The sequence below is a fragment of the Prenolepis imparis genome, unplaced genomic scaffold, assembly GCF_030444845.1.
Source record: "Prenolepis imparis isolate NDT839.2.m4 unplaced genomic scaffold, iyPreImpa1.0 SCAF_9, whole genome shotgun sequence".
NCBI classification, from domain to species: domain Eukaryota; kingdom Metazoa; phylum Arthropoda; class Insecta; order Hymenoptera; family Formicidae; genus Prenolepis; species Prenolepis imparis.
The window spans coordinates 6492850-6519822 of record NW_028141167.1 but is presented as its reverse complement, the minus strand read 5'-3'; the positions used below and the strand labels follow the sequence as shown (position 1 = coordinate 6519822).

At 34.9% G+C, this 26973-nt stretch overlaps 3 protein-coding genes across 5 annotated transcripts in view; 1 reads left to right on the top strand and 2 right to left on the bottom strand.

Moving 5' to 3' along the window:
- Window positions 1–66: 66 nt before the first annotated feature.
- Window positions 67–4559, bottom strand: Sak (polo like kinase SAK). The gene is made up of 12 exons (XM_083047334.1): window positions 4355–4559; window positions 4178–4273; window positions 3594–3807; window positions 3364–3476; window positions 3198–3290; window positions 2848–3129; window positions 2169–2711; window positions 1713–2018; window positions 1289–1567; window positions 1021–1200; window positions 660–892; window positions 67–358 (listed from the first exon to the last, which is right to left on the bottom strand). Exons 1-11 carry the CDS (start codon window positions 4445–4447, stop codon window positions 722–724), a joined length of 2370 nt encoding a protein of 789 aa, XP_082903460.1. The 5' UTR covers window positions 4448–4559; the 3' UTR covers window positions 67–358; window positions 660–721.
- A 232-nt stretch (window positions 4560–4791) lies between these two features.
- Apoltp (Apolipoprotein lipid transfer particle) lies at window positions 4792–26251 on the top strand. Its single transcript, XM_083046311.1, has 27 exons — window positions 4792–4828; window positions 6235–6428; window positions 7067–7111; window positions 8151–9246; window positions 9423–9783; window positions 10040–10349; window positions 10575–11074; window positions 11153–11448; window positions 11889–12399; window positions 12626–12767; window positions 12857–13030; window positions 13222–13767; window positions 13849–14764; window positions 14970–16077; window positions 16473–16763; window positions 16898–17101; window positions 17199–17354; window positions 17597–18733; window positions 19098–19459; window positions 19644–21028; window positions 21360–21544; window positions 21621–21775; window positions 21942–23116; window positions 23511–23722; window positions 24074–25087; window positions 25178–25627; window positions 25785–26251. The coding sequence occupies exons 2-27, from the start codon at window positions 6371–6373 to the stop codon at window positions 25869–25871; spliced, it is 12876 nt and encodes a 4291-aa protein (XP_082902437.1). The 5' UTR covers window positions 4792–4828; window positions 6235–6370; the 3' UTR covers window positions 25872–26251.
- The window catches only part of Tbc1d22 (TBC1 domain family member 22), a 27927-nt gene continuing 27178 nt past the window's right edge, over window positions 26225–26973 (bottom strand). For all 3 annotated transcript variants that reach the window (XM_083046319.1, XM_083046320.1, XM_083046318.1), the window contains one exon: window positions 26225–26867. In XM_083046319.1, coding sequence (XP_082902445.1) covers window positions 26721–26867 — 147 coding nt within the window. In that variant the 3' untranslated portion in view covers window positions 26225–26720. The remainder of the gene's footprint in view (window positions 26868–26973) is intronic.

The following is a 26973-nucleotide window of genomic DNA, read 5'->3' as shown; positions in this document are numbered from 1 at the left end:
ATCTACAAGTTTTATGAAAGTTGGCACTTATCTATTTTTTTTTTTTTTTTATAGATACTTTATTATTTGATTTATTGTAAATTTGCTTCTCAGTATATTTGCCATTCAGTGTATAAAGCAAAAAGCAAATTATGTCAAAATAACGTTTTTAATAAAAATAATAATAAATATACCTGTATAGTTTGTTACTTTGAGTAGCAGTAGATACCGCGAGAATTTTGTTTTGTAAAACTTTCCTTTGTATATTACAGATTATGTAGAAAAATTTTCAATTATTTAAATCCCATTTATAAGAATTACTCTTAAATTTCTCCTAATAGTATTCTTAATAGTATTTACAGCTTTTCTCCTCCGCTATCTATAAAAAAAAATATCAATTAAAAAAAAATATTTTCTTGATCGAGTTCTCTCTCGTGTCTTGATGTTTGATTTTTTATTTTAATAGAAAAATGAATATTAAAATATGTTTATGTACACAATAATAAAGCTCTCGAATTAAAATAGTGCATCATAGATATATATGTATATATATAATAAGCGATTCTTTATTATTATTGTATACTTAGAAAATATTCATTAATCTATATATTTTTAGATTTGTGTGTAAGCTATTTATATAAATCTATATTATATAATCTATAAATCTATAATAAGCTTACAGTCCACGCCAGAGTGATTTTTCAGTCGTATTATACAAAACATTCAATATTTTCGATTGGCGCTACCGAATACATTTGTGCCTTGGTTCCATGAGATACTGGATAATCCTTGGTAATTGACGAAGCTTCTCTTGGACCGGTACCTCCAGATCTTGTTGATGATGCTTATTATATCGCACAACCATGCCATCTTTACTTTCGTATATAATGCTACTATGATTTTGTGGACTTACCTAAAGCACGATTATGGATTAAGTGACAATATATGATATATCGAACAATTAATAATAAACTATCATGTTATTAATATAAATTTAATTAAATATAATTATAAAAAAATTATCTAACAAATTAGACTCACAGTTAAAGCGGATCCGTCTTTGTAATCAACCCGAATGTCTCCGGATGATAATGTTGTAGCAACACCAATTCCTGGCACCGCTACTTTATTCACATTATTAAAATTATGCGCGGAATTTATCTTACGCGATCTAGAAGTCACTGTCGAAACGGCGGAGCAGCTACCATCGAATGACGGCAACTGAACGATATAATATTACTTCAGTAGAATACAGAAATATATATCGATTACTATAATGAAAAAAATTTAGAAATTCTTCGCTACTTACGATGGGAGAAATGTTCCTATTAATATGCATATTTTCTTTCTCCTGCAGATAGAGAATATCATTCAGGACTGTGCTAGGCTTTCGTCCAATTATTACGGGAAAACAGGGATGTCCAGTGGCCGCCTCCAAAGATGTCAAAGTGGTTTCCAGTAGTAAGCAACGTTTATAGCACTCCGAATAATGCTCGAAATAGTTTTCAAGATGCGGCGGAAATTCACCCTCGACAAACTTATCACCATTGCAATCGGTGATCTTCACAACATCATTTACTCGAATAATCTGAAATATTTAAAGAAATAAGTGAAACGGAAAAAATTAAATTATTAAATTACATAATATTAAAATTATGATATTAATATCGTCTATTTAATATCATAATACACATACGTAATACATAGAAATCATCATTGATAACTGTGTGTACCTGCACTCCGTTGTAAAAATGAACTTCGCAATCAGGCTGCGGACCATTCTCCATGAAGACACACTTTGAACGTGGGGTATATAGTGTTAACTTTGGAGTTTTCCCTTGAACCAATTTCACGAAACGAAAAGCGTACATATATTTTCGATGATGACATGCTGGTAAATTCTCATAGGAATAAATACTATCGGCACCACGGCTGGGCAATGGTGGTGGCTGCAAGCCAACTTCTGTACCCATACTTGGTTTGTAGAGAACCACTCGTAGACCGTCACCTGATATTCTGCACACGTCACTGATTTTTTCCTACAAAAATTAATATTGAAATTATACACTATATTCTTTTATACTTTTATAACAATTTATTATATACATCTGTGTGTTATAGAACTTTTTTTTATAGAATAATGTGTTTTCACTTTTATTACGATTTTTATATTGTTTTTTTATACACACCTTGCCGTTTTTGCGTCTGACAAACTCGATGCATACTTCTCCATTGTCTAGAATCGTGAGAATCGCGTTGTTCGTTCTGTGCCTAGTGGGTTGTAATCTGTTAGAATTTAAGGGAGGTACTTGTAACTTTGCATTCTCCTCAATTTCTTCTACATTATGATTTTCTGCGCTCTTTTCTCTTTTTGGCTTATTATGCCTTTCCATCGTTTTTTGCCTCTCCAAATCATCATACTCATTGTAATTGTTGTACCTTTCGTTTTGCGAAAACACTCTACTGCGAGATATTGGAACACCTATTAACACAGAATCCTCTTTCGTGTTATAACTCCTGTATCTTGCTTTGTGATTTAATTGTATCTTTGTAATAGGTTCGGACAACGCCTCGCTTCTCACACTAATCATAGGCATTATCGGGGTCGTGGATGTTCTTTCTTCTGAACGAGATCGCAGTTTCGATCGACCATACGAAGACAGTGTCCTACCTAGTCCGGAATCCATCATGCCATCAGTTAATAAATCTTTACTTTCCATGCCATTTCTTTCCTGCAAAAATAAAAATGGTTATTATATCACTATTTTTTGTGAACATAATTGATATCATAACATTTTGTTATATATTAATATATTTAAATTACTTGATATATGTTAAATGCTATCTTACTAATGCATCGTCACTTACATTATATAGTCTATTTCTTTCTATATTCATTATAAATGGATGTTTGTGAATTTCTCGTAGGCATATCCTGTCTTTCGGATTTTTTTTCAGTAATTTATCTATCAAATCCTTTGCATTGTCCGACAAATAAGGCGGCATCACATAATCAGCCATTACTACTCGCGTTAAAGTGCTCTTAACTGCATCCGTGTCAAACGGCGGTTTACCAACCAATAAGGTATATAACATACATCCCAAACTCCATACATCCGCTTCTGGTCCATGTGAAGATCTTGTAGCAACCTAAAAATTTTTATAACATTACGATCTGGAATGATTTTGTAAACCAACAATTCTGAAACAGTACATACTTCAGGAGAGATATAGTTGGGAGTGCCACACATAGTCAAGTGCTTTTCATCAGGTTTACTTAATTGCGTAGCTAACCCAAAATCCGCTATTTTCTATGAACACACAAAATCAAATAGAGAAAAAAATTTTTTATTTTTTAAAACTAATATATATATTTTTACATACCACTTGCATATCTCTCGTCAAAAGTAAATTAGACAATGACATATCTCTGTGCAGTATCTGATGGGAATGAAGGTAAAGTAAACCTTGTACAACTTGTCTAATTATGCGAGCGGCTAAAATAGTAGAGATATAATTGAAAATTTATAATATTATATTATATTATAATATATTATATATAATATATATAATATATTATCTCTCTTGCATATATAAACTATATATTTATGTACCATGTTCTTCGGACAAAGCTTTGGCACCCTGTGATTTGAGAAAACGTTGAAGTTCCCCATTGTGACATAATTCTAATATTAAGTACACATAGTTTGCATCTTCAAAACATGTGTACAACTCCAATATAGCTGGATGTTTTAATCGTGAATGTATCTCCACTTCCTGCCTTACTCTACCCACCATTCCAGCAGCTTGCATCATTTTCTTGTCGATCTAGACAAGTAAGCACAAAGAAGCAACATAGAGATACATAATTACTTATATTAAAATAATGATACAAAAAGAATTTCATAATAAATCTGTCTTTGTATAATTTGACTCCAATAAATCACAAAAGTATGTCATGATTTGAAAAATATTGATCTAAATTCATTTGTCCAATATTTAACATTATTGCCAAGATTGATAAATGACTTTGTATTCTATATATCAAAACTGCTGCATCAGCTACATGAATTTGAAAGCTACACGAATGTGTTCGATACGCAGGCTCATGGCCAGACGTAACCGGAGCAACACGTGTCTTTAGATCGTATAAGAGGAATTCCTCGATTTTGCATGAAAGTTCGGAGTAAACAATCACCATTTTGATCGCGACTTCCATGCCGCTGCGAAGGCATTTCGCTCGGTAAACGCTCCCGTAGCCGCCCTTGCCGAGGAGATTCAGCACCTCGTACTCCTGAAAATAAGCATGATAAACATAGCGTTGATCCACGCGTTGCCACGACGGGCACAAACGGTGCAAATTCAAAAAACCAACCTCAATGTGCTCGCCGAAGCCGGCCGAGAGCGCCGGCATGACACGATGACGCATCCCGCCCTCGACCGGACGTCGCCGATCATCGATGACCATCGGTTCCGCGCGACGAAAACCCCTTCCTTACGCGAGACTCGCCGACGACGGCATATTCTCCGGGCGAGATTTTCCTCGGAAAACCGTAAATACAAACGACATGACGCCGCCCGCCATATACAAACCGAGACGTCTCGCGCACGCGCGAGGGTGCGTTCCAAAATCCTACACGGAGTGTCCTACTAGAGTGACGTCCAATTGACCAATCAGAAAAGGGACTCCTTTGCTCCGATTGGTCGACTCAAAGGTGCTCTATCCTACGGAGAACATTTTCGAACGCACCCTAATGAGCGGCGTAAAGAGTGACATTTTTTAGGTTGGCAATAATAATAATGAAGTCGGCTTCCGGCTGTACACAACAATCGTTTTATGGGAGCGGATGTAAGTTGTTCAGTTTGTCCTTATTTAAATTTATTTTTCGCCAAAAGATTATATGATTCGATGAAAATTATATCTCTTATTATCATTCATATAAAGTTATCTGAATTAGACGTTCACTTTTGTTAATAATCCAACCAAGAATTTGTCTAATTTTTTGATACGCATATATATATATATATCTATCTCTTTTTATATTTACGCAATTAAATATAGAGAAACTGCTTTATTATATAATAAACATTAAATATTATAATAAACATATGTTATATATGAGAATTACATATATATGACAAAATCAATTGTTATATATCTGCTTTGAACATAGCTGTATATATATATCGAGATAAAAGAGAACAAAATATATATACACATATATTGAACTAAAATAAATATTGAAAATTTTAATTTTTGTTCTCTCTCTCTCTCTCTCTCTCTCTCTCTCTCTTTCTCTTCCACGCGTATATTTTTACAATCTTATAAAAAATTATTTCGATATTAGTTTGCGATGATATTATATATTAATATAAATCCACTTTAGCTGTATTTATTATAATTTTTCGCAATTGTTCTCTTTCTTCTTTAAAAAATATAATTATTTTCTCTCGTTCTCTATCATCTAAACTCTGAATATTAACGAAAGCGTACAATTTTAAAATAATATCTAAACTGACCTAAAAATATCTCTTTGTTCTCCTCTAAATAGAGATAAATAGAGATAAATAAAGATAAATATTTCCTCTTTCTCTCAGCTGAGTGAGCTCAGCGAAATAATTTGAAACCAATTCCATGTGGACACCATATGTGGAGTCCATGTGCACTCCTTATTATGTTGCATTCTTATACATTTCTTCGCACAGAGACACACTTTAGTCTCTCTATTAGGATCTTGTTGCGAGCCGCTATCTTATCAAAGACCGGGGGAGACCTCTGACCTCTGTGTAAACACAAAAAGCATTGGGAGACCTTTAACATCTGATCCTCTCCCTCGCCATTCGGTCATTCTCCGATCAGCCAGCAACGGAAACACTTATTTAGCTGCACGTGGTTGTGGACGCCACATACATTCTCTCTACCTCCGTTTTCATCTTCAATCAAGTCGTCAATCCGCACCCCGGTTTATCTCTCGGGTGGTTATCGCGGATATTTTTGTCACATGAGAGAAAGCGCTCAGCCGCCGCGAATATCAACAGACTTTTATCGATCAATTTCTCCGCAAAATTTCAAATTTTCATAGTGAAAATCTATAACATGGTGTAAAAGTGAAAAAGAAAAGAAAGAGAGAGAGAAAAGGAAAGGAAATTAAAAGAGACGAAAATAAAAATATATAGTGATTAGTGCCCAAAAATCGTTTATCGAAAAGTTCTCTTCTGATAGTGTTCATTAATTAATATTAATTATTAATCTAGATAATAAGGCGTTGTGTCAGATATTCACATTGAACGTCGAGGGATGAGGACTTCGATAGGAAGGTGCCGATCTTGAAGGATCTTTCTCGAGAATTCCGGAAAACGAGATAAGATTTGAGTATTGGTACCGGAAATCATGAGGGCGATATTGTTTTTTGCGCTCACGTGCGCAATATTGACTGCCGTGCGAGGAGGTAATTATCAGCAATTTCCGGTATATTTATTGCGACATCCGGTGTTTCATTAATTTGCCTGTTAATCGTTATCAAGCGCAATGTATGCTGACATCTTAAAGTCTTAAAGCCTTTTAGCTTATTAGCCAAATAACGTAACAAAAGCATTTGCATAGTTAAAAGATAAAGATGTCTATATATATATTATACATTTTTTCTGTGCTATATTTCTCCTCTCTTTTATATAATAAATATATTAACTGCATTATATTCACATAAAATCTCATGTTTGTTTGATAATATATATATTACGCATTATATTAAACTATAACAATTGTGCAAGTAATTTAAATGTAAAAAGTATTGTAATTTAAAGATGACCCAGAAATGTAACAGTTAAAAATGTATTAATAATGCTCATAAATAGTATAAGTGTAATTCTTGAAATTAAATTACATACACAAATTTATTATTAAAACTTTTTTGCAAAAAATGTTTAAATTTAACTTATTGTTTTTACAATCGGCGATGTTATTTTTCAAATTAAATCAAAATAATTAATATATAACAATAATATAAAACACTGTGAATTATTTTTTTTTATAACGTAAGAATATAATATTTTATTAAATAATACTTTTTTAATTTTTTGTTTCCAGAAATTTACAAGGATCCTACACTATGTGGCCGAATCAAATGCAAAAGTAATATTTTTATACATTCTACATATATTATATTTATTAACACATAGTAATTAAAATTTCTATTCTCGTATTTCCGTCGATTTTACAATTCCCGGAAATTTTTATCATGTATATCTCATGCCACGTTGGCTTATTATTGTAAGAAGAAACGAAGAACCATTTCCGCTGTTATTCCACTCTCATCTTACATTTTTCTTACAAGACTTGCTAGCATTGCGTCTTTTTAGCATCTTTAAAATCTTTTTTTTAGTCTCCTCTTTTAAATGTGATAAAATTTATTTTATACTTTAATCCGAGATATAATAATCAGCTTATTTTACATAAATAAATTTATAGATTATTTACTTGCATTATTTGTTGCATACATAGAAGCAAATTCTAATACGCTTATAAATAATAACCTTGTATTGATTTTAATGTATCAATTAATTAATTAATACTTTTATTTATAATACTTTTACTATATTTTTTCTCATATTTTAATTTCCGGTTTTCTTTATTTGCTTAAATATAAAATAATTGTATATATATACGTCATCATTATGTGCGTCTGTGGAGGTGAAGGACTATGATCTTTATATATTTTCTAAACAAAATACGTATTTGCATAGATAACAAACTACAAGGAAATGAAAATTATCTCAGAAATTATTGCTATATACATATGTGGCTAGAAAATATTTTTAGACGATAAATTTACTTTGCTTATAAATTTACTTTTACTAACAATGTGAATTATAATTGATATTAAATAATAATTTTTCAAAAAAATAAATTTTTTATTTGTTTCATATATTCAATATCTTAAATATTTTATATCTTAAATCAACTTTTTTATTTAAAAGAAAATTGCCTATATATGTATTCTGAAGTAAAAAAAAAATATCACATGTTGCACACACATAGCTTTTTATATAATATCTTATTAATATACATTATATAATACATGTAAAAGAAAAATATATAATTATATAAATTATAATTATAAATATATTATATTAATATCGCAAAAATACATCATTTATCTATTTCTTTTCAGTCCCGTTGGAGAGAAAATTCAAATATCAAGAGGATATTCATTACGTGTACACATATTCTGTGAACGTAAGCACAAATCTGGGTTATCATCAGACATCGCTTCATCATCTCGGGAACGATTCGAACTTGCACATCGACGCTATTCTGTCCGTACATTTCAGCAGCCCTTGCGAGGGTTCCCTCAAGGTTCTGAACGCCAGCATCAGCCACGATCGCAGCACGTATAACGTCGAGTTCCCTGATCACGCCGGCTATGAGTTTAAAACCAGTCTTGAGCGATTCACACTGAAATTTACATTCGACGATGGGATAATCCACGAGCTGTGTCCGGACCAACACGAGCCAGTCTGGACGTTGAACCTGAAAAGGGGCATGTTGTCGATGCTGCAGAACAGCATGCGACGTTTCGACGTAGATCACAATGTTAATGAAGTAGATGTTTACGGCGCCTGCGATACTGAGTATCGTTTGTACGAGGCCAAGCGGACCAGTTTGATCGTAAAAAAGAGCAAAGATCTGGTCGACTGTCAAAACGGTCCCAAGTACTTCTCCGTCGTGCAATCGAATCCTTATAGAACTCCGCGAAAGCTACATGAGCAACACGGATTGTTCAAATCACGTAGCGACTGCGAGATCACGATTGATCATAACATCTACGAGAGAGTAGTCTGCGATGAAGTACGACTGCTGCAGCCGCTCTCCAATGGCGACAGAGCTGGTGCCAGGACCGATTCTCGAGTGATTCTTCAACTAGTCCAGGAGACAAAGGAGACGAATTTTTTCCAAGAATCAGGAGAGAATAATGAATATAATGATAATGAAGAAAAAGACACAGATAATTTTACTCAAGGCGCATCTTACAAGAAAAGAACTACATTGCTATATGATCATGCAAAGACGCTGAAGACTATGCACGGCGAGCTGCGAACCTCCAGAGATCTTCTAAAGAGCATGTGCAGACTCGCGGCTAACACCGATGAATTGCAACAGAGATTCTCTGAAATATTTACCAATTTCATTCATTCGGCTCGTTTTCTAGATTATCCCCTGTTATCGCAGCTGTTCTCGAGGGCTAATAACATTTGCAAAATTGGAAAGTACGTATAGTGTATTATTGTTAATAATTTTTTTAGTCGACTAAAAACGATTTAAGTTTAAAAATAAATTATATAAAAAAGATAAACAATAGAAATATATAACAAATCTATTTTACTCGATATAATTTGTCAATATCTTTTCTTAATAATGCTTAATATTTTCTTTTATTTGATAGGAAGCACATCATCGCGGCACTACCATACTTAAACAGCAACGCCGCGGTAAACGTGATGAAAGATCTGATCATAAAGAGATACGTTGATCAGGCGACCATTAATGATTGGATCATTACTTTTGCTTTGTTCCCGCAACCGGATCATGAAACCATCAAAGGTCTCTCGCAGCTACTGGATTTTCAGCATCAAATTCCGCATGTTCAGTTTAGTCTCAGCTACTCCACCATTATTCACACATATTGCAAAAACAACGATGACTGTATCGATTTGGAGGAGGTGAACGCGTTCCTGTCGCATCTTCAGCAGAAAATCTCACGAAGTTGCGCGCCTCGTCTTCACTCTCCTCTCGTGACGAAAGAAGTAAAATATTTATAAATTTATATATAATCTTGCTATTTGCAATAAATTCTAATCATTGAAAAATAAACCGCGTGCTCACACATACATACATAGCGAAAGATACATCTTTATAAAAATAATTTTTGTTTTGTTCAAATAACAATAATTATGTTACGAAAAGATAAAATATCTTTTTAATATAAATATAATATAATTATTAATAAATAATTAATTATTAAATGGATTATAATAATTTAATATAATTGTATAATTGCAGACATTGGAAGCTTTAAAGGCAATTGGTAACATGGGGCTCGAAACAAAGAATTTACGAAAAGACTTGAAGAAGTGCATAGATGACACTGGCGGATTCTTACCCATGGAAGTTCGCATTGCCGCCATCGATGCTCATCGTAGGCTGCCGTCCTGCGAAGAAACAAGGGATGAATTCTTCCTTGATTATTATCGCAATACGACATTAGACACAGAAATTCGTATTGCCTTTTACTTACAAGTAATGCATTGTCCTGATTACAATGTTATTAAAACTATCAAGCATACTCTCAAAATGGAAGAAGTCAATCAAGGTTTGTATATCAATCTTAACATGAAAGAGTTAGAGTTTAGTCAATCTCTATTATAGTATAACAAGAAAATATTAATGCAACTTTAAATAATTTATGTTTTCGATCCGTTTTTTAACAATTTTAATTGATTTTAAGTTTATTTAAAGAAAAAAATTGATTTACGTCATTTTTTTACTTGCAATTTTTGGCTTCGTTTTTTCATAATTAAAAAAAAATTGTTTTCAGTCGGTTCTTTCGTATGGAGTCATTTAATAAATCTCTACAACTCTGCCTCGCCTACTAGAGTCGAGATTCAAAGTTTGCTGACAGATCGAGACCTCGATAATAAATTCAACAGCGATATTAGAAAGTTTTCGCGTAATTACGAAAACTCATTCTTTTCCAAGGAGTATAATATCGGCGCAAATTATCAAACAAATTTGATTTTCTCGCCAAAATCATACGTGCCACGATCGTTCACATTTAACGTTACCGCCGATCTCCTCGGCCAATCCGTGAATTTATTTGAAGTTACTACACGAATGGAAGGTCTGGAATATTATGCAGAGAATCTCTTCGGTCCAAATGGCATCTACAGCAACGAGAAAATCTCGAATCACCTTCAAAATTTCCTCAGATATTTCAGATCGGCGTCGGAGAAGGAAAATTACTGGAATGGTGTAAAACGACTGCCTAATGTTATCGATAACAATTTCGATCATCCGAAAATTAGTCTTGGCTACAAGGTACATATATAATTTTTGTATACATTCTACATACATACACGCTAATTATGATAACATTATTGTTGTTTGTTGCAAAAGATATTCGGAAATGAGTTGAAGTTTACGATACTGGATGGTGACAAGCAAGTGATGTCCGCACTGGCAAATTTCAATCTCTGGCAAAAGATGAAAGAATTTTTGGCCATGCAAGAAATTCTCTACGAAAGGACCGGAATGTTCTTGGATTCCTCTTATGTCGTGCCAACAGGATCTGGTCTGCCGATTCGCTTGGACATGGCTGGTTCCACGGCTTGCAATCTCAAGATTTCGAAAATACTCAATGATGCTCGATTATCCGACAGAGAGTTCCAACTCACAGCCAATATTGCTTCCAGGTTTGTTTATTCTTCTTGTATATATTTGGAGATATTCTCAAAAATTATTCTATAATAAATAATAATCATATAAATGCAGTTATAAAAATGAATAAGAACTTTTAAACGTATTATATATTTATATTATGCGAGAAGATATATATTTTATATGAAAGAGAGAGAATCATTGTATTTTCTTCATATTCTATATTTCTCTTTTAATATTTTTAATCTTGATAATATTTATCTCTCTAATAACATTATTCTCTTTAATAACAAAAATTCTATTTACATAGCTTTTTATATTTGATTAGATTTTATTAAATAAATATATAATATCTCTTTGTAAACATCTCTTTAAAAAAAATATTTTATTTGCTATTTTCTGTATTCTATTCTCTATATATATTTTTATTTTCTAAAATATATTTCTCGTTCTATTTTATGTGATGCTCTTGCAGCATAAATATCGACATGGTAGGCACGATGACTGTCGATGCTTTCTACAAATCTGCCGGGCTCAAGTTGCGAACAAACATGTACTCTTCCGGAACTGTGCAGCTTCATTTGAACATAAATAATACCCGTTTAGTGCGCGTGAGTTTGGGCTTACCGAATCGCAAGGTAGATGTGCTCTCGTTGCTCTCGGATGTCGCTTTCATTAAAGTTAAAGGTGCCGAAATTGAAGAAAAACCGCTGGGCATCTTGATAGCCGATGAAGACCGAAAGAATTCGCGACATCCGGTAGTCATACCCAAAAATATTGTCAGCAATACAACCTGTAGCTGGGCCGCTTTGGACAGGCTGATAGGCTTGAAAATGTGCACCGACTATCAATTCACGAATGTGACCAAGGATCCCAAAGCGCCTTTTTTCATCTTAAATGGGCTTACACTTTTCAAGGTCTCGTTAATTAAAGCTGATCCAACTGCTAAGAATTACGTGTTGGAATATAATTGGAATAAGACTCAGGTAAAGTAAAAGCTGTATAATTTCTTATTCAATAACTACGTGTTAAAAAAATTTTGTGTAATTTTATATGAATTCTTTATAAATAATTATTATAATTATATAATTTCGCGATAATTAATGATATTGATATCTAAAGAAAATTACAATAACATGCATCTCGTTTTTTTTTAATATTAAAGCATGGGAAAGAAAATATTTTTTATAATTTTTGTTAATTTTATTTCAGAAACATAGCACATTTAAGTTGATGTTCGATACACCTGGCTCGCAGGTGAACAGAGAAATAAGCGCTACTGTCGATTTTGATATAACAAATAATAATGTTACCGCTTTAGTTCATTCAGCTGGTAATTCTTTGATTGCTAAAGGTTAATATTTTGTAAATTGTATATCTAATTTTTCTCTCAAATTATATGATATTAATGAAGGTATTAAAGCAATATCTTTTTATTTCCAGGCACATATAAACGTTCTGAAGATGAGACTTTCATAGATATCGGTTTCGATATCAATGGCACGAAACACTTGGATGCCAGCGTGGGTTACACGAGAAAGAAGTTTATTCATGGTTACACTTATCATCCTAAAATCCATCTAACTGTTAATAGTGAACGAGTTGCTGCAATTTCAGGTATTTTATTGTCTTTTTAAATATCTTTTTCAGTTTAAAAAATTAATTTTCCTTTCTAATTAACGTAAAGTTATAATTTTATAATTAATTTTATCATAAATTTTTATACAAATGATTAATGGAGATACAAATGATTTATGATAATATATATATACAAATAATACTAAAAATATATTTTTTAACCACATCAGGTGCGATAAGGAACGCGCAAAAAAACAACGTCTCCCAATTCGATATAGACTTGACCTTTCAAACAAAGCGAGTCTGGAGTAAATTAGTTGGCTACATTGTTCAACGAAACATTAGCCTGGCCGGCGATTTCCAGTTAGATTATCAGCTGCAACATATGCCGAAAAAGGAGACTCTTCACCTGGAGGTCTCGCTATCTAATCGCTCTTCGAAGACTCTCACACACAAGACTGCCGAACTGAAGCTGCAATCCACCGCTTATCCGCAACTCAATACTGTGATAAGCGCCTGGTATCAACAAGCTCTCGGCCACTTAGAGCTGCACGCGGAGGTGAATTCGAATCCGCAACTCAAGGACGATCGGCACAAACTCACGGCGCAGCTTATCATCTCTTACTCGAAAATGTACTTTCAAAATCAGGGCACGAAGGTGAACGCGTTGATAGCCGTCACCAAACCTATCCAGAATCTGGATCTCAAAATGGGCATCAATCACTACGCCCTCGGCGCCGAATCAAAGACCAATTTGCTCATAGGATATGCACCTGGTAAGATGCAAAGTTTATTATTAAATATATATAAGCAAAATTTATTTTACTATAAAAATATTCAATCTTTTCTATTTGCAGGCAAGGAGATTAGTTTGATCGTCAACATTATTATGCCGCGCGATCTGTTATTCTCCATAGAGGGCCACACGAACCTAACGATTCCAAATTTCAACTCGATGTTGATCGACGCACGTATCAAGGAGCGATCGCGACGTGAATACGAGTTGGATTTCTCTGGCACATGGTTCAGCGGTCACAACATGACCGCGCGTGGAGCTTACTCCGATCGATCGTCGGCTGCCATCATCAATCATCACTTGAAAATGATCTTCAAATCGCCGAGCTTCGTCAGTCCAATTTTACTTAACTGTCACTTGTATCAGAATCACAGTGACCTTAGAGTCAATCTATATGCCGAACAATTAGACTACGATAAGTACGCCTTTGTATTGAATCATACAACGCTGTCGACAACCAATATAATGTCGTATATAGAAGCTAGATACCACGGTAACGTGTATTCGGCGATGACAAACATCGATATTACGCGAGAAATTCGTTTAGAGCTGCATTTAGACAAATGGCGGGACGTGCATCTGACTTTAAGCGGCATTAACGAAGAGAACCGGCAAGAGTTGGCAGCGGAGATTAAATGGGACGCCAACAGGGATCCCGCTTTGAAACTCGGCACGATGTTGCAATTAAATAGGGAGTATCTGATGGACACAACTTCACCCGGAATCAAGCGAAACGCGATAATAACGTTAACTTATCCAGGTAGACTAATAACTGGTTCTTGTGACTTGGTTATACGTAGTCCGCACAGTTATCTAGTGGACATGACTGTGAATTGGAATCCAGAGAACGTAATTAAAGCATCGATCGACGCGGATTATGTCGTAAAAGTGAAGCCAGAAATGATGATGTATGGCAAATTGGAGTCGCAGCTGTTAACGCCTTTTGAACAATGGAAAAAGACCGCCTTAAACATGAGGTATATATTTCGGTTTTGAATTATTTTATTTATATAATAATAAAACATATATAAAAGTACTATTATTTTTATCTACTTTTACAAAATACAAAGTCGAATCAAATTTTATTCTTACTCTTTTTTGACAAACTATTTAATTTCCAAAGAGTTTTGATTATAAAAAATTAATTGTCAGTTATTATTTTAATCTTATTATTGCTCGTAGATATCTACAATTGTCAGATAAAGTCCTAGCTAGCAGTAGCGTTTACTGGAAGGACTCCCAGCACGCGATAGCGGAATTCGATGCTAGTGCAAACGAGTATGATGACTTGAAGGAATGGATGGCAAATTGCGGCTTTACCAGCACTCTACATTCCAATTATTCGTGGGTGACTGTGAATATCACTCATAAGATGCTACGCTCGCAAACGATTGACACGCAAGTGATGATCAAGTATAATCCCGACAAAATGATTGACGCGCGCAGCATCTGGCATTTAGACCAAGAATCGGACAATGTGTTCAATCTTACCGGCAATCTGCACTTATACTCGCCCTTGGCAAACTACCAGAAGAACGAGCTCAAGTGCCAGCTGCGCCTCATCACCAACTGGAGATTCTTCGGCGCGGCTAATCTCGAACTGGATAAACGCAAATATACCGGCAGCCTGATCGGCGATCTCATACTCTGGAAGGAGTCTAAGGTGGAGTTCAATGTCACCACGCCGCTAGAGAAGTTCGCCTTCGTTCGTGGCAGATTCGGTCTGTCGGAGAACAACCGGCATGCGGTGGCAGAGATCATCACGCCGAATGGCCCGTTGGGTGTCGAGGCGCTGTGCCAGCTCTTCACCGCCGCTTACGACTTCAACGTCAAGTTGATGCTGGCGACGCCCGTCGAGATGCTGCAAAAAGCACTGGTGGTAGCCAAATTAAATAGACGTGAGGCCGACTTCAGGATTGGTTTTAACAATATCACGGCGGGCTTTCTCGGTACTTGGCACTATCACAACATCACCGATTTCGATTATAGTTACATAGTACTCACGCCGTTGGAGGGTCTGCACGAATGCGGGGTGATTACCAAGTTGATCGTGGTGCGCACTGAGCCCGAAGATATGCTGAACGTAGACACGGAATTCTCATTGAGACTAGCAAACAATAAACTTGGTATCAAGGCTAAGGGCGGACCGAAACCTCCGCCTGTTAAGATTCCGCTGAAACGGGGAATTATATCCACGACAAACGATCCTGATGCCGATGAGTCGGCAGAAGAAGAGGACGAGGAAGAGGATGAGGATGAGGATGGTCTCTATTGGCGAGGAGAAGTGCAGGTAATTGTAATTTATAATAGATCAAAAAATAAAAATCTTCTCTAATCACAAAAGTCAAATTTTTATGTTAAATAAATCTAATTTATAGATACTATTCACACAAACATTTATATACAAATCAAACATTTTTCTCTCTTTCTCTTTTTTTCGGATATTAAAAGTTATAGCTATAATAATAAGAGATATGATGAGCTATGATATAGGAAATTATAGTTTTATGTATATATATATATAAAATAAGAAATTAATTTAAATTAATTTAAAATTGAGACTTATATATAATTTTATTTATTTATTTATTTATATTCTCTCTTAATAAGACAGTACAATAATTATTAATTTAATAATATTACTAAATAATATGTCATTATCTATATATTTATTTATTTATATAGGTATGGCTCATAATAATCCCGGATATATCGGGAGAGCTAGATATCGATACTGAAGGTGATACTTATAAGATTCTAAGCACTATACAATTGCCACCTGGCAAAATCATCATAGACGACAACTTTTTTATAGAAGATGTTTTTCATATAAAAAATGATCTACATATTGACTTAACATTCAGCAGTATCAGAGAGATAACATCATTCTACACATTTCAAATTGATGAGCTTGAAAGCTTGACCTATCTCATGGAAATGAGCGTAAACCTTAGGAAAAATACTACATGGATCGAGGTAATATTATAATGTACAATTCAACAAAATTGATATTTTTTATACTTTTAATTAAAAGAACAAATCAACGAAATATATATACATATATAGGTCAAATGTGTACACAAAATATATAAAATTTTATTATTATATAGACCGGATTTCATGGCAATTATACGTATCAAATCGACACAAATAATACGAAGGCGCATTTGGTACAATTCAATATAAAAACACCTTTAGAATTTCTTAAAGACTTTCGTACTAACGCAGTTGTAGAGATCGAAGGCAATCTTTACAGAAGTACAATTACGATTCGTGGAAATGAATTAATCATAGATTTGTTGGGAAATATAAAGGTGAGGTTTTGCACGATTCTTATTTACGAGTGAAAATATTCGCACATATATAAAAATAAAAAAATATATATACTTATATACTTTAATTTACACGTAGATAGAGAAAGCTTTGCTTGATATGATGATTACGGGTACAATCGATTCACCCATTTTAAAAATACCGACAACTACAATCGCTGCAAAAAAGGATTTTATTGGAAATAGAAAGCAATTGAAATTTAATGTAGGAATAAAAGAACCTGTATCAAAATACGTAAGTATCATATATATACATATACATATATATATGTATAATATATATATATATATATATATATATATATATATATATATCTATAATTCGATTAAGCTATTATAGTTAATAATTTATTTGTATTATAGCGCGCGATTAATTTTAGTTATATATAAATATATAAGTTGAGTTTCATATAAAAATTAAATTATTTTATTATCTAAATAAAATTAAATTAAAATTTAAACTGTTATTTTTTGTAGACATCTTTCGAGGCCGCTTGGCAAATAGATGAGCATCTTGTACGAGCTTCTGCGAAACTGGAGAGTTGGATAAAAGCTTTAGAGTCGCTGGAAACCGACGTCTTATACAGTAATACAATTCGTGTAAATAATACTGCTAAATTGAACGTACGCGTAACGCATCTTGGCAATCAGGAGTATCAGCTGGTTGGAAACTTAAGTAATGGCAAGATCGATGCCGATCTACATACGCCGCTGTCGCAAAAACCTCACTTTCAGTTCCACGGAGATCTAAGACAGATCAACGAATCATTGTACGACGTTAGGGGAGAATTGAAGGACCAATTGCAAGCAAAATCTTATGATGTCAGCTCTGCCATTTTCGTGCAAAATGACACTTTAACTTCGGTAGATGTAAAAGCCGAACCGAAAAGCGCGAACATCGATCGAATCATTTTTAGATTGAAGAGGAAAACATACGGTCTTTGGCTAAATGTCGACGGTGGATCTTTTAATGGTACCGTCGACGCAAACATTCTCAACAATCTGAATTGGGATGTGAGAGCTCGTACGGATATCAAAAAAGCTGATAAAGTAGATATTTATCAGCTGAATACTTTCATGAATGTGCAAGTGAATGGCAACACCACTCTATACATTTATGCCAAGACACCCTGGAATGATAGTAGGATTGTGACGGTGAACGGCAACATGATGTTGACCAACACGAACGGTGACGTTTCGCTAAATCATCGATTGAATGACGATAAATGCCATGCGGCTGTTCAATGGAAGTTGATCTATATGGAAGACATGTTAGTGAAACTGATCGCAGGATATGACACCGTAGATCTGGGCGAGAAGGAATTGTCAACTTACGTATTCTTCAAGAACATCGGTCGGTTGTATAGAGCTATTGATATGGGCTTAAATTTGGATATTAATCGAAAGATGTGGGAGTTCGGAACAAACGCGACTATAGGTTTCCGCAGTAAGCAAAATTTGGACGCGGTGTTCGTTGTGAAATTGCCACCTCCGGATAATGACGATCATCGATTCTTGATCAGTTATCACACTAGTGAGGACATGCAGGACATTTCTTACGTGTTGGGCTACAATGCTGCTGAAGCGAAGAGTAATTATGCTTCGGATGGATCGGTTTGTATTTTAATATTAATTATTAATAAATAGTAAAATTAGTTCAGATAATAATACAGATTTAAATAGTTTCTATACTTTATTAAAACTATTTATGTGAAAGATATGAGACTGAGAAAGATATAATTCTCTAAAATATGATTGTATAAAATGTATAACCATAGATTTTCAAAAAGAAATATATTAAGAAATATATTAATCATAATAAGAATGTTTAAAAAAAATTTTTTTAATAATTTTTTTTTTTTAATTTAAATTATTCTCTCGCTCTCTCTCTCTCTCTCTCTCTCTCTCTCTCTCTTCCTCTCTCTTTTGTATATTTATATGCATAAAATTAAAATGTGAAAATATTTTCTTTTTTTAGGTTCATATGGCTACACGCGATATTAATGGACACTTCCGTCTGACATGGGGTTTACTGCCGACGCAATCTGTGAACAATCTTTTTAATATCACCTTCGATAAGAAAGAAATCGAGCTCAAATATTCTCTGTATACGCCGAAATTTCTGCAAGAAGAAACGCTTGTATTTCTCTTTAGTTACAACGCTAATTCTGATGAACAAAGTTTAATTAATGCCGATCTCTTTTATCCTCCAAGACAGCAAATTGGAACTGCAAGAATATTTTATGAAAGTCTAATTAATGTTAATGGAACCATTAACGCTTCGATATCTACTCAGAATTTAGCATACGTCGGATGCAACTTTATTGTACTTACCACTTTGTAAGTAAATCTATTATTATATTATAATATTATAATAATTAATTGAATCGCATATAATATTGTCTAAAAATCAAAACTTTTTTACAAATAATTAATAAGTAAATTAATAAGTAATTTAAAAGCAATTCTTCTATTATTTTCAATTTTAATTTTCTCTAATTATTATTTCTCTTTTTATATGCAGGAAGCAGAATAAAAAATTCGTCGAATTTTTCTGGCCTAATAACACGGGTTTGCTCAACTCCGATTACGTTTATCACAGCGAGCGATTAGACTCGAATTTAGAGGGTGTTCTGCATATAGAAGTTCCTCTGAATACTCGTCATATCGGTCATCTGACTTACGGCTATAAGAAACGTCCGCAGGTCACTACGGGCCATTCGATCTTGACTTACAATAATCAGACGGTGTTTCATGCTCAATATAATTCAAAGAGTGAATCCCGGGCTGGCTTTGAGAAAGATCGTATTGAAATCACCGTGGAGAACATCTACAAGCCCATAGGCATCGTCTACGTGAATCAATATGAGTACAGCGGTGGAAACGAAGGGACCAACTATCCTACTGTCGAGTTCAAACAAGTGAATATTTACCGATTAGACAACAGTTCCGCTTTCAATATTGCCGGTGAATCCAGAATCCGGACTACCCATACCGGTCAGGATATCCACTTGAAGGCGATGCATTCGAACAAGACGGTTCAGCTGAAGACGGACTATCAAGTGTTGCCTGGCGAGTTCGATCAGAACATATGGTTAAGCCTGGCCGAGGATGCCTGGGTGTCTTATCACATAAACATCTTAAATAAAACCACCGAGGATATGGATAATCAGTACCTCATCCTTAGTTTCTCCTATCCTCTACGAAACTTCACTATAGACGGTTCGTATAAAATCACCAGCGACGAGCTAAGCTCCGAAGCGAACTTGCAATGGAAACGTGACGAAGAGAAATCGAGGATTGTCGGTGCGGCATTTAATTGGACGAATATTAATATCACATCCATGGAGAGCCAACAGCAAGTCATACTGAGTCTTCGACATCCGACCTTTGAAGAAAAGAATGTCACGTTAAAGGGCATATTAATGAAGAGAGATCATAGGGATTTACTAAACGCCGTCTTCGCTGCGAATTACTCCACCAACGAGGACAAGCTGTTGACGTTATCCGCTTTGTTAAGGGACGAGAGCGACGCATCGAATAGGAAGTATTTTTATAAAATAGCCGGCAAGCACGTCAACACCAGATTAGACCTCGACATCGAAGGATTCGTTCGCAGACAAGGATATATGCTACTCGAAACGGTAAATCACGCTCGATATACGCGCAGCTATATCTCTAACGAAGCTGGAGAATTGATTGGTCGAATTGATCGGAAATCGAGAGAGATATTTTTCCGACGAGTAAACAATGACGCAATCAAATATTTCGCAATCGGTTATTATCCCTCGTCTTCTCGTTATGTCATGAATGGTAGCGCTATCAATACGCCGGAACTTAACGCTACCGGTGCCTTCTTCTTAGATCCGAATGAGAAGCTTATTTGGACGATGGTTAATTATACGCCCGGTAAGCAAAAAAGAATTTTGAAGAGAATTAATAATTTACATATATCAAAGTGAGAGATATTAAATTAAATTAAATAATTAAGAAAATTGTGAACACAACAAGATCTCTTAAATATATATATCAAAATGAAATATTAAATATTTTAGACATTTAATATATTTTATTTTATTAGATATTTTTTATATTTCAAACACATTTTTTATTACTTATTTTTTTGATAAACACTCTTTAGAATCCTATTTTAAAATTAAAAATAAAACAATATTTTTTTCTTCAAGTTCTTTATCCTTTTTATTTTTACATTGTGCAATATTTTGCGTTCTATATATAGATGCACGAGTGAGTTTAAGAATGCACGGCAATATTCCGGACGCTCGAAATGCCATATTTAATATTTGGAGAACATACGACGACGATTTAACTATTTCGGATGTTTCTTTCTATTTGAAATTGAATCACTCGAGACTCGTTACTTCAACTTTACGATGGCGGCCTGAACTCAAGAGTGATATTGTTGTAAGTTAAATATGTATACATTAAAGTATATTTATATAATGCAATATAATTAATACGCAATTATGACTATTTGCAGAATATTGTAAAAACGACATTTAATGAAATGTGTGAAAGTGTAAATGATGATATTGATTATTGGAAACAATATATAAAAACTGAAGTAATAAATGCCATCACAGATGTGTGGGAAGACGCTGAGCAGGATATTTCAGGATTCCTTGACGATTGGTAGTAAGTATTTAAGAAAGTAAATATCTATAATATTAAATCAAATATTGATTACAAAAAAAATAATACAATCGAAAGAATAAAATAAAAATAGTATTAAAATAAAATTTAATTTCTATACAATTATTATTATTTTTTTATATTATTAACTTAATATTATATTTTTTAGTGATCTAAAGAATCTCGAGCATGACTTTGAAGATCTCAAGGTATATTTGAACACGTCTTATAATACCAATCACTTCTACATCAAAGATATCGTTGGTATCGGAATATACGTCATCGATGAATTGTCTTTGCGAACTCATATCCAGTCTCTTCCTAACATTTTGAACGAGATCTGGGAAATAATGGGTGGCTCTGGCGAAGCCCTGCGAAATTCATTGCTCTGGCTGATTGAAACCATCAAAAACGCTTATCACAAAGTATCCGAGATTATCGCCGCTGTGCTGAGAGGCGACACGGTGTCGCAAGTGGCGGACATAATCGAGAAGCTGATTGAGAAATACGACATGTTCATCAAGGACCTCCACGTGTCCTTTATCAAGTACATCGAGAATCTCTGGAACACAATTTTTTCGTCCATCTCGGAACAATGGTATCGCTTCTTGAAGTTAATGGAACCTCTATTTATCCGGTTCATTCATTATCTCGAGACGGTCGCCTGGAAAGCGAGCAAGGAGATGCTCGATTTCCTGTACGACCGTAAGCAGGAGATCATCACGTCGCCGTATTTCGATCGTTTCACCAACTTTACGCAGGACATTGACAAGGTTTATCGCGATATTAAAGCGAATGATATAGTGACCAACGTGCACAAATATTCGCGTCTGGTCATACAATTCATAAAAGAACGCTATTTTGCCTTTGTGCCGTTCGGCAAAGAACTTAAAGACGTCATAGATGAAATCGTGTCAGAATTAAAGGAGCTTCGAAAACTACCGTCGCTCAACTATGCTCTGGAAAAGCTCGAGCAAATGTACGATAGAATCGGCTACTTTTGTGAGTACTTCGAAGTCAAGGTTAAGATAGAGGGTCTTATCCGGCTGGTACATTCCAAGATGATGGACATCGGTCAGACGGCGTTACAAGCTGAGAGTCAATACAGGGAAGCCAAAACTATGTTCATCTTCGATCCTAATCAGGGTCTAATGTGCCTGGAGCAGAAACTGCCCATGTCCTGGCACGCTTTCAATCAGACGCCCGAATTCCACGAGATACCGGAAATCAGAGCAATCGTGGACATCAAGAAATACTTCGTTACTTCGAATACTACCTTCTGGAATCTTTACTATCAGTACAAACCGTACTCGGAGCTGACGAACTGGTTACCACCGTTCAAAGGTTTGTCTACAAAAATGTAATAATGGGAATTAATTAGTATTAATTTCTTCCTGATTTTTTAATGCTTCTTCTCTTGCACGCTGCTATCTCACTTTGCATTTGTGTCATCATATGATCGTATGTGCGAAAGCAAATGAAAGACAAAAGATGTCACATCTAATATATTTTTTTCATCTTTCACTCGTTTACTCTTTAGAAAAGCAACGCAAGAGAGAAAACGATAACTATTAGAAAAGTAACTGAAAGATACGAGATTTCTCTTATTCCCATTATTATATTTGAATTTAATTCATATTTGTCTTAATTAAATTTTTTTTAATAATAAGTTTTAATGAACGAATCTGTATATAAAACTAATTATTTTGAATAAGTGTAATAATTCATGTTATTTCAGCGCAAGCCATGATTATCGGTTCTCAGCATTATATCACTTTTGACGGACGTTACTTCGATTTTGCCGGAAATTGTACCTATTTGTTAGCGAAGGATTTTGTGCACAATACTTTTGCGGTTCTGGTGAAATATAATACAGAAACCGAAAAAATAACTCACCAGATCATAGTACTGATTGGAAACAACGCCATCGAATTAGATCTCTTTAATGATGTTAGTAAAATTTATTACCTTATAACAAGAATTGAATTAAAATTTCAACCATCAGGTTCATCTTGTAAAAAATATTTAAGAATTATATTATAATTTATATATATTTAATAATTGTGTGCATATATATATATTTAATGTTATATATATATTTAATAATTGTTACACAATACTATGTTATTTTACATAAAAAAACTTATCTCTGCTTCAAAAGATAGAAAATTTATCAAAGGAAATCTATATCATATATCATTGCATTTTCATTATAAGAGAAATTATTTTTTAATGCAACAAATAATAATGAAATAATCTTAATTGATATCTTAATATCAAATACGATGTATTATAATTTAGACAATGAAGCTGATCTCCCAATCATCCGGCATTACGACGAATCTACAGCTGCCGATCGAGTTGGATCACGAAGGAACGTACGTTTATCAAGTGGAGAACGTGGTGACGGTGGAACGCAAGCACAATCAATTCCGACTGGAGTGTAATCTCAAGTTCAATTTGTGTACCTTGGAACTGTCAGGCTGGTATTACGGGAAGACGGCCGGTCTCTTCGGCACGATGAGCAACGAACAATTCGACGATATCCTGGGATCGAACAAGCTGTTTCTAAAGGACACCGGCAGTCTCGCTCACAGCTGGTCTATCAACGAGAACTGCGTTGACGCGACGAATCACGCCAACAAGATCCGACATCAGGATAATGTAATATTCAAGTTCTGCGACGAGTTGTTCGTGAACAAGAGCTCAGAGTTCGGCATCTGTTTCGGCGTGATCGATCCGATTGCGTACGCTAAGATGTGCCTGAATAGCTTCACCGAAGCCGAGGCCTGCACGGTGGCGATGTCGTACATGCAGATGTGCATGTTCCACGACACTTATCTGAGAATACCCGACAGATGCACCACGTGCACCATGCTAGACGGTAGTCAGGTGGCTGAAGGCCGTTTCAAGCGATTGGAGAATGACAAAGTGCCCCGATCGGCAGACGTGGTGTTCATCGTCGAGGCAAAGAGCTGTAATCGCAACATGAAGTTGAATAGCAGCATGGAGTTGTTGATTACGCAGCTCGATAAAGAGCTGAATGACCGAGGTCTCACGGAAAATCGATGGTCCCTGGTGATATTCGGCGGTGACGAAGTCTACGATCGACCCAGGAGCATCGTTCTCGACGGACAGATCTTCACGAAGAATGTGGCACGCTTCCTCGATTATTTCAGCTACGTACCAGTAGGCAACGGCAATCAAGATATTTTCGCTGCGATTGGATTCGCTTCGCAACTCGTTTTCAGGGCTGGCGTGTCAAAGACTTTCATATTGATGCCATGCTCGCATTGCGAACCGGAGAACCAAACGGTAAGTTCAATTCTTAAGATGTATTTTATGAAATTTAATAATTTTTTCGAATTCTACTAGTCTAATTCATCTTACAATATTTTGCTTTAGTTGGAGTACTCGGTATTACACCAAGTATTGTTGGAGCACGACGTCACTCTGCATATACTAATGGATGACGATTTCCAATTCGAGAAAGAGAAGATCGGCAAGATCTTCTATGGCTTGGACGCGGCCAAGTCGTACACCAAGAAGGACGCTCGGGTGCTAACCGGCGACGTAGATCTACGGAGGCAGGTCAAGCTCTCCAAGAATGTGCTGGGTTACTGCACACCGCTGTCTTTGGAAACGAACGGCACGATATTCAGCGGCGACAAGCTGCGTCTCGAGAAGTCGGCTTTAATTAAAAAGTTCGTGAGCGTCTTCGCGAAGAGAGTCGCCCTTACAGCCGAGCCGAACAAATGTCAATTCTGCGAGTGTACCGCTGATAATAACGGTGTCACGCAAATGGAATGCATGCCCTGCGTATATCCAACGCCTGTGCACGTGGATTACGTGAGGGTACGTACACAGACTTTACAAAAATTAAAAAAAAATCAAGATGTTATAAACAGTGAAAGATGTCTAAAAGATTTCGAAAAATATATCTTCTGGACATTCTTTACGATATCTCGCCCAGATACATTTGTACGTCTAACGAAATTATTTTTCCTTGCAGGAAACTTTTAATCTCAACGAATCGTTCTCGATGATGCCGCCATTAGATAGTATTGATTATGGCCAAATCGATATAGAGGACGATTGAAGATATAATTAAAATATAGTTAGATTGTATTAGATGCTAGATAACTCGCAGGTATTAATCATATTTATTTGCAATATCCTTTGTAATATAAGATAATATACCTACCTCCCTTCCCAATCCAAGATTTATCTTATATTGGAGACAATATAAAATATATATTAAAATAATATATATAATTACAAAAAATATATAGTAATAAAATAATATCAGGATATCTCTCTCATTAAAGTATTAATAATTATGATATGTTTAAGAACAAATTTATGCCTAATTGTGTTTGAATAATTATATGTAAGGCTGATGAGGGAGGGGAAGTGTGGTATGATTATTATGTAAAAGCACAAAACACAGGGTCGATATATAAAACTTTCTTGACTATATATATTATCTGTATATAATGTGTCTGAGATTTATATATATTTATATATATATATATAAAAATGTAATGCAAACCGGGAAATGGCAATTGATTCGCGTTACACTCTTCGCGCGCGCGCACGCGCACGCTTCTTGAATCGTATTTATATCTTATTCCGAAGCGGAACATGGCGAGTATATCTAAACATCTCCGTCCGCGAAATTCTCTCAACAACAAAGGAATAAACCTATATAATGCACAAAGTAAATCGAGTAAACTTAATAATCAACGCGGAAACAAAACGTAAAAAACGTTTCGCGCATTCTGGAAACTTTCAGTATGGCCGTGATAGATTGAACGTCGCAGTATACGTAGCGACGATAGAGACGGAAGAAAAGAGCCGGCGCGTTATAACACAATACTACCGGCCCCTCACAATTTGGCCACTATATTCATAATAACATTAACCCAAATTCGTTAACTGAAAATGGTCACCTAGCCGTAGTATCGTGAGCTTGCAGATGATTTGGCGCGTCGGCGAATGCGTACTTTAATTTGTATGCTTCAGCTACCAGCATGCCGATCTCCGAATCCGTCCAGTTTTGCGTGGGCAGGTTTTGTAGCATTAACATTAGCCCCTGCAGTTAGAAAAATTAAATTAGGTCAATTAAGTTTACATAAAAAAGAAAAAATCTGATTTTGAATATAAAATTCAATATAAAATAGTAAATTGTTTGAGAAATA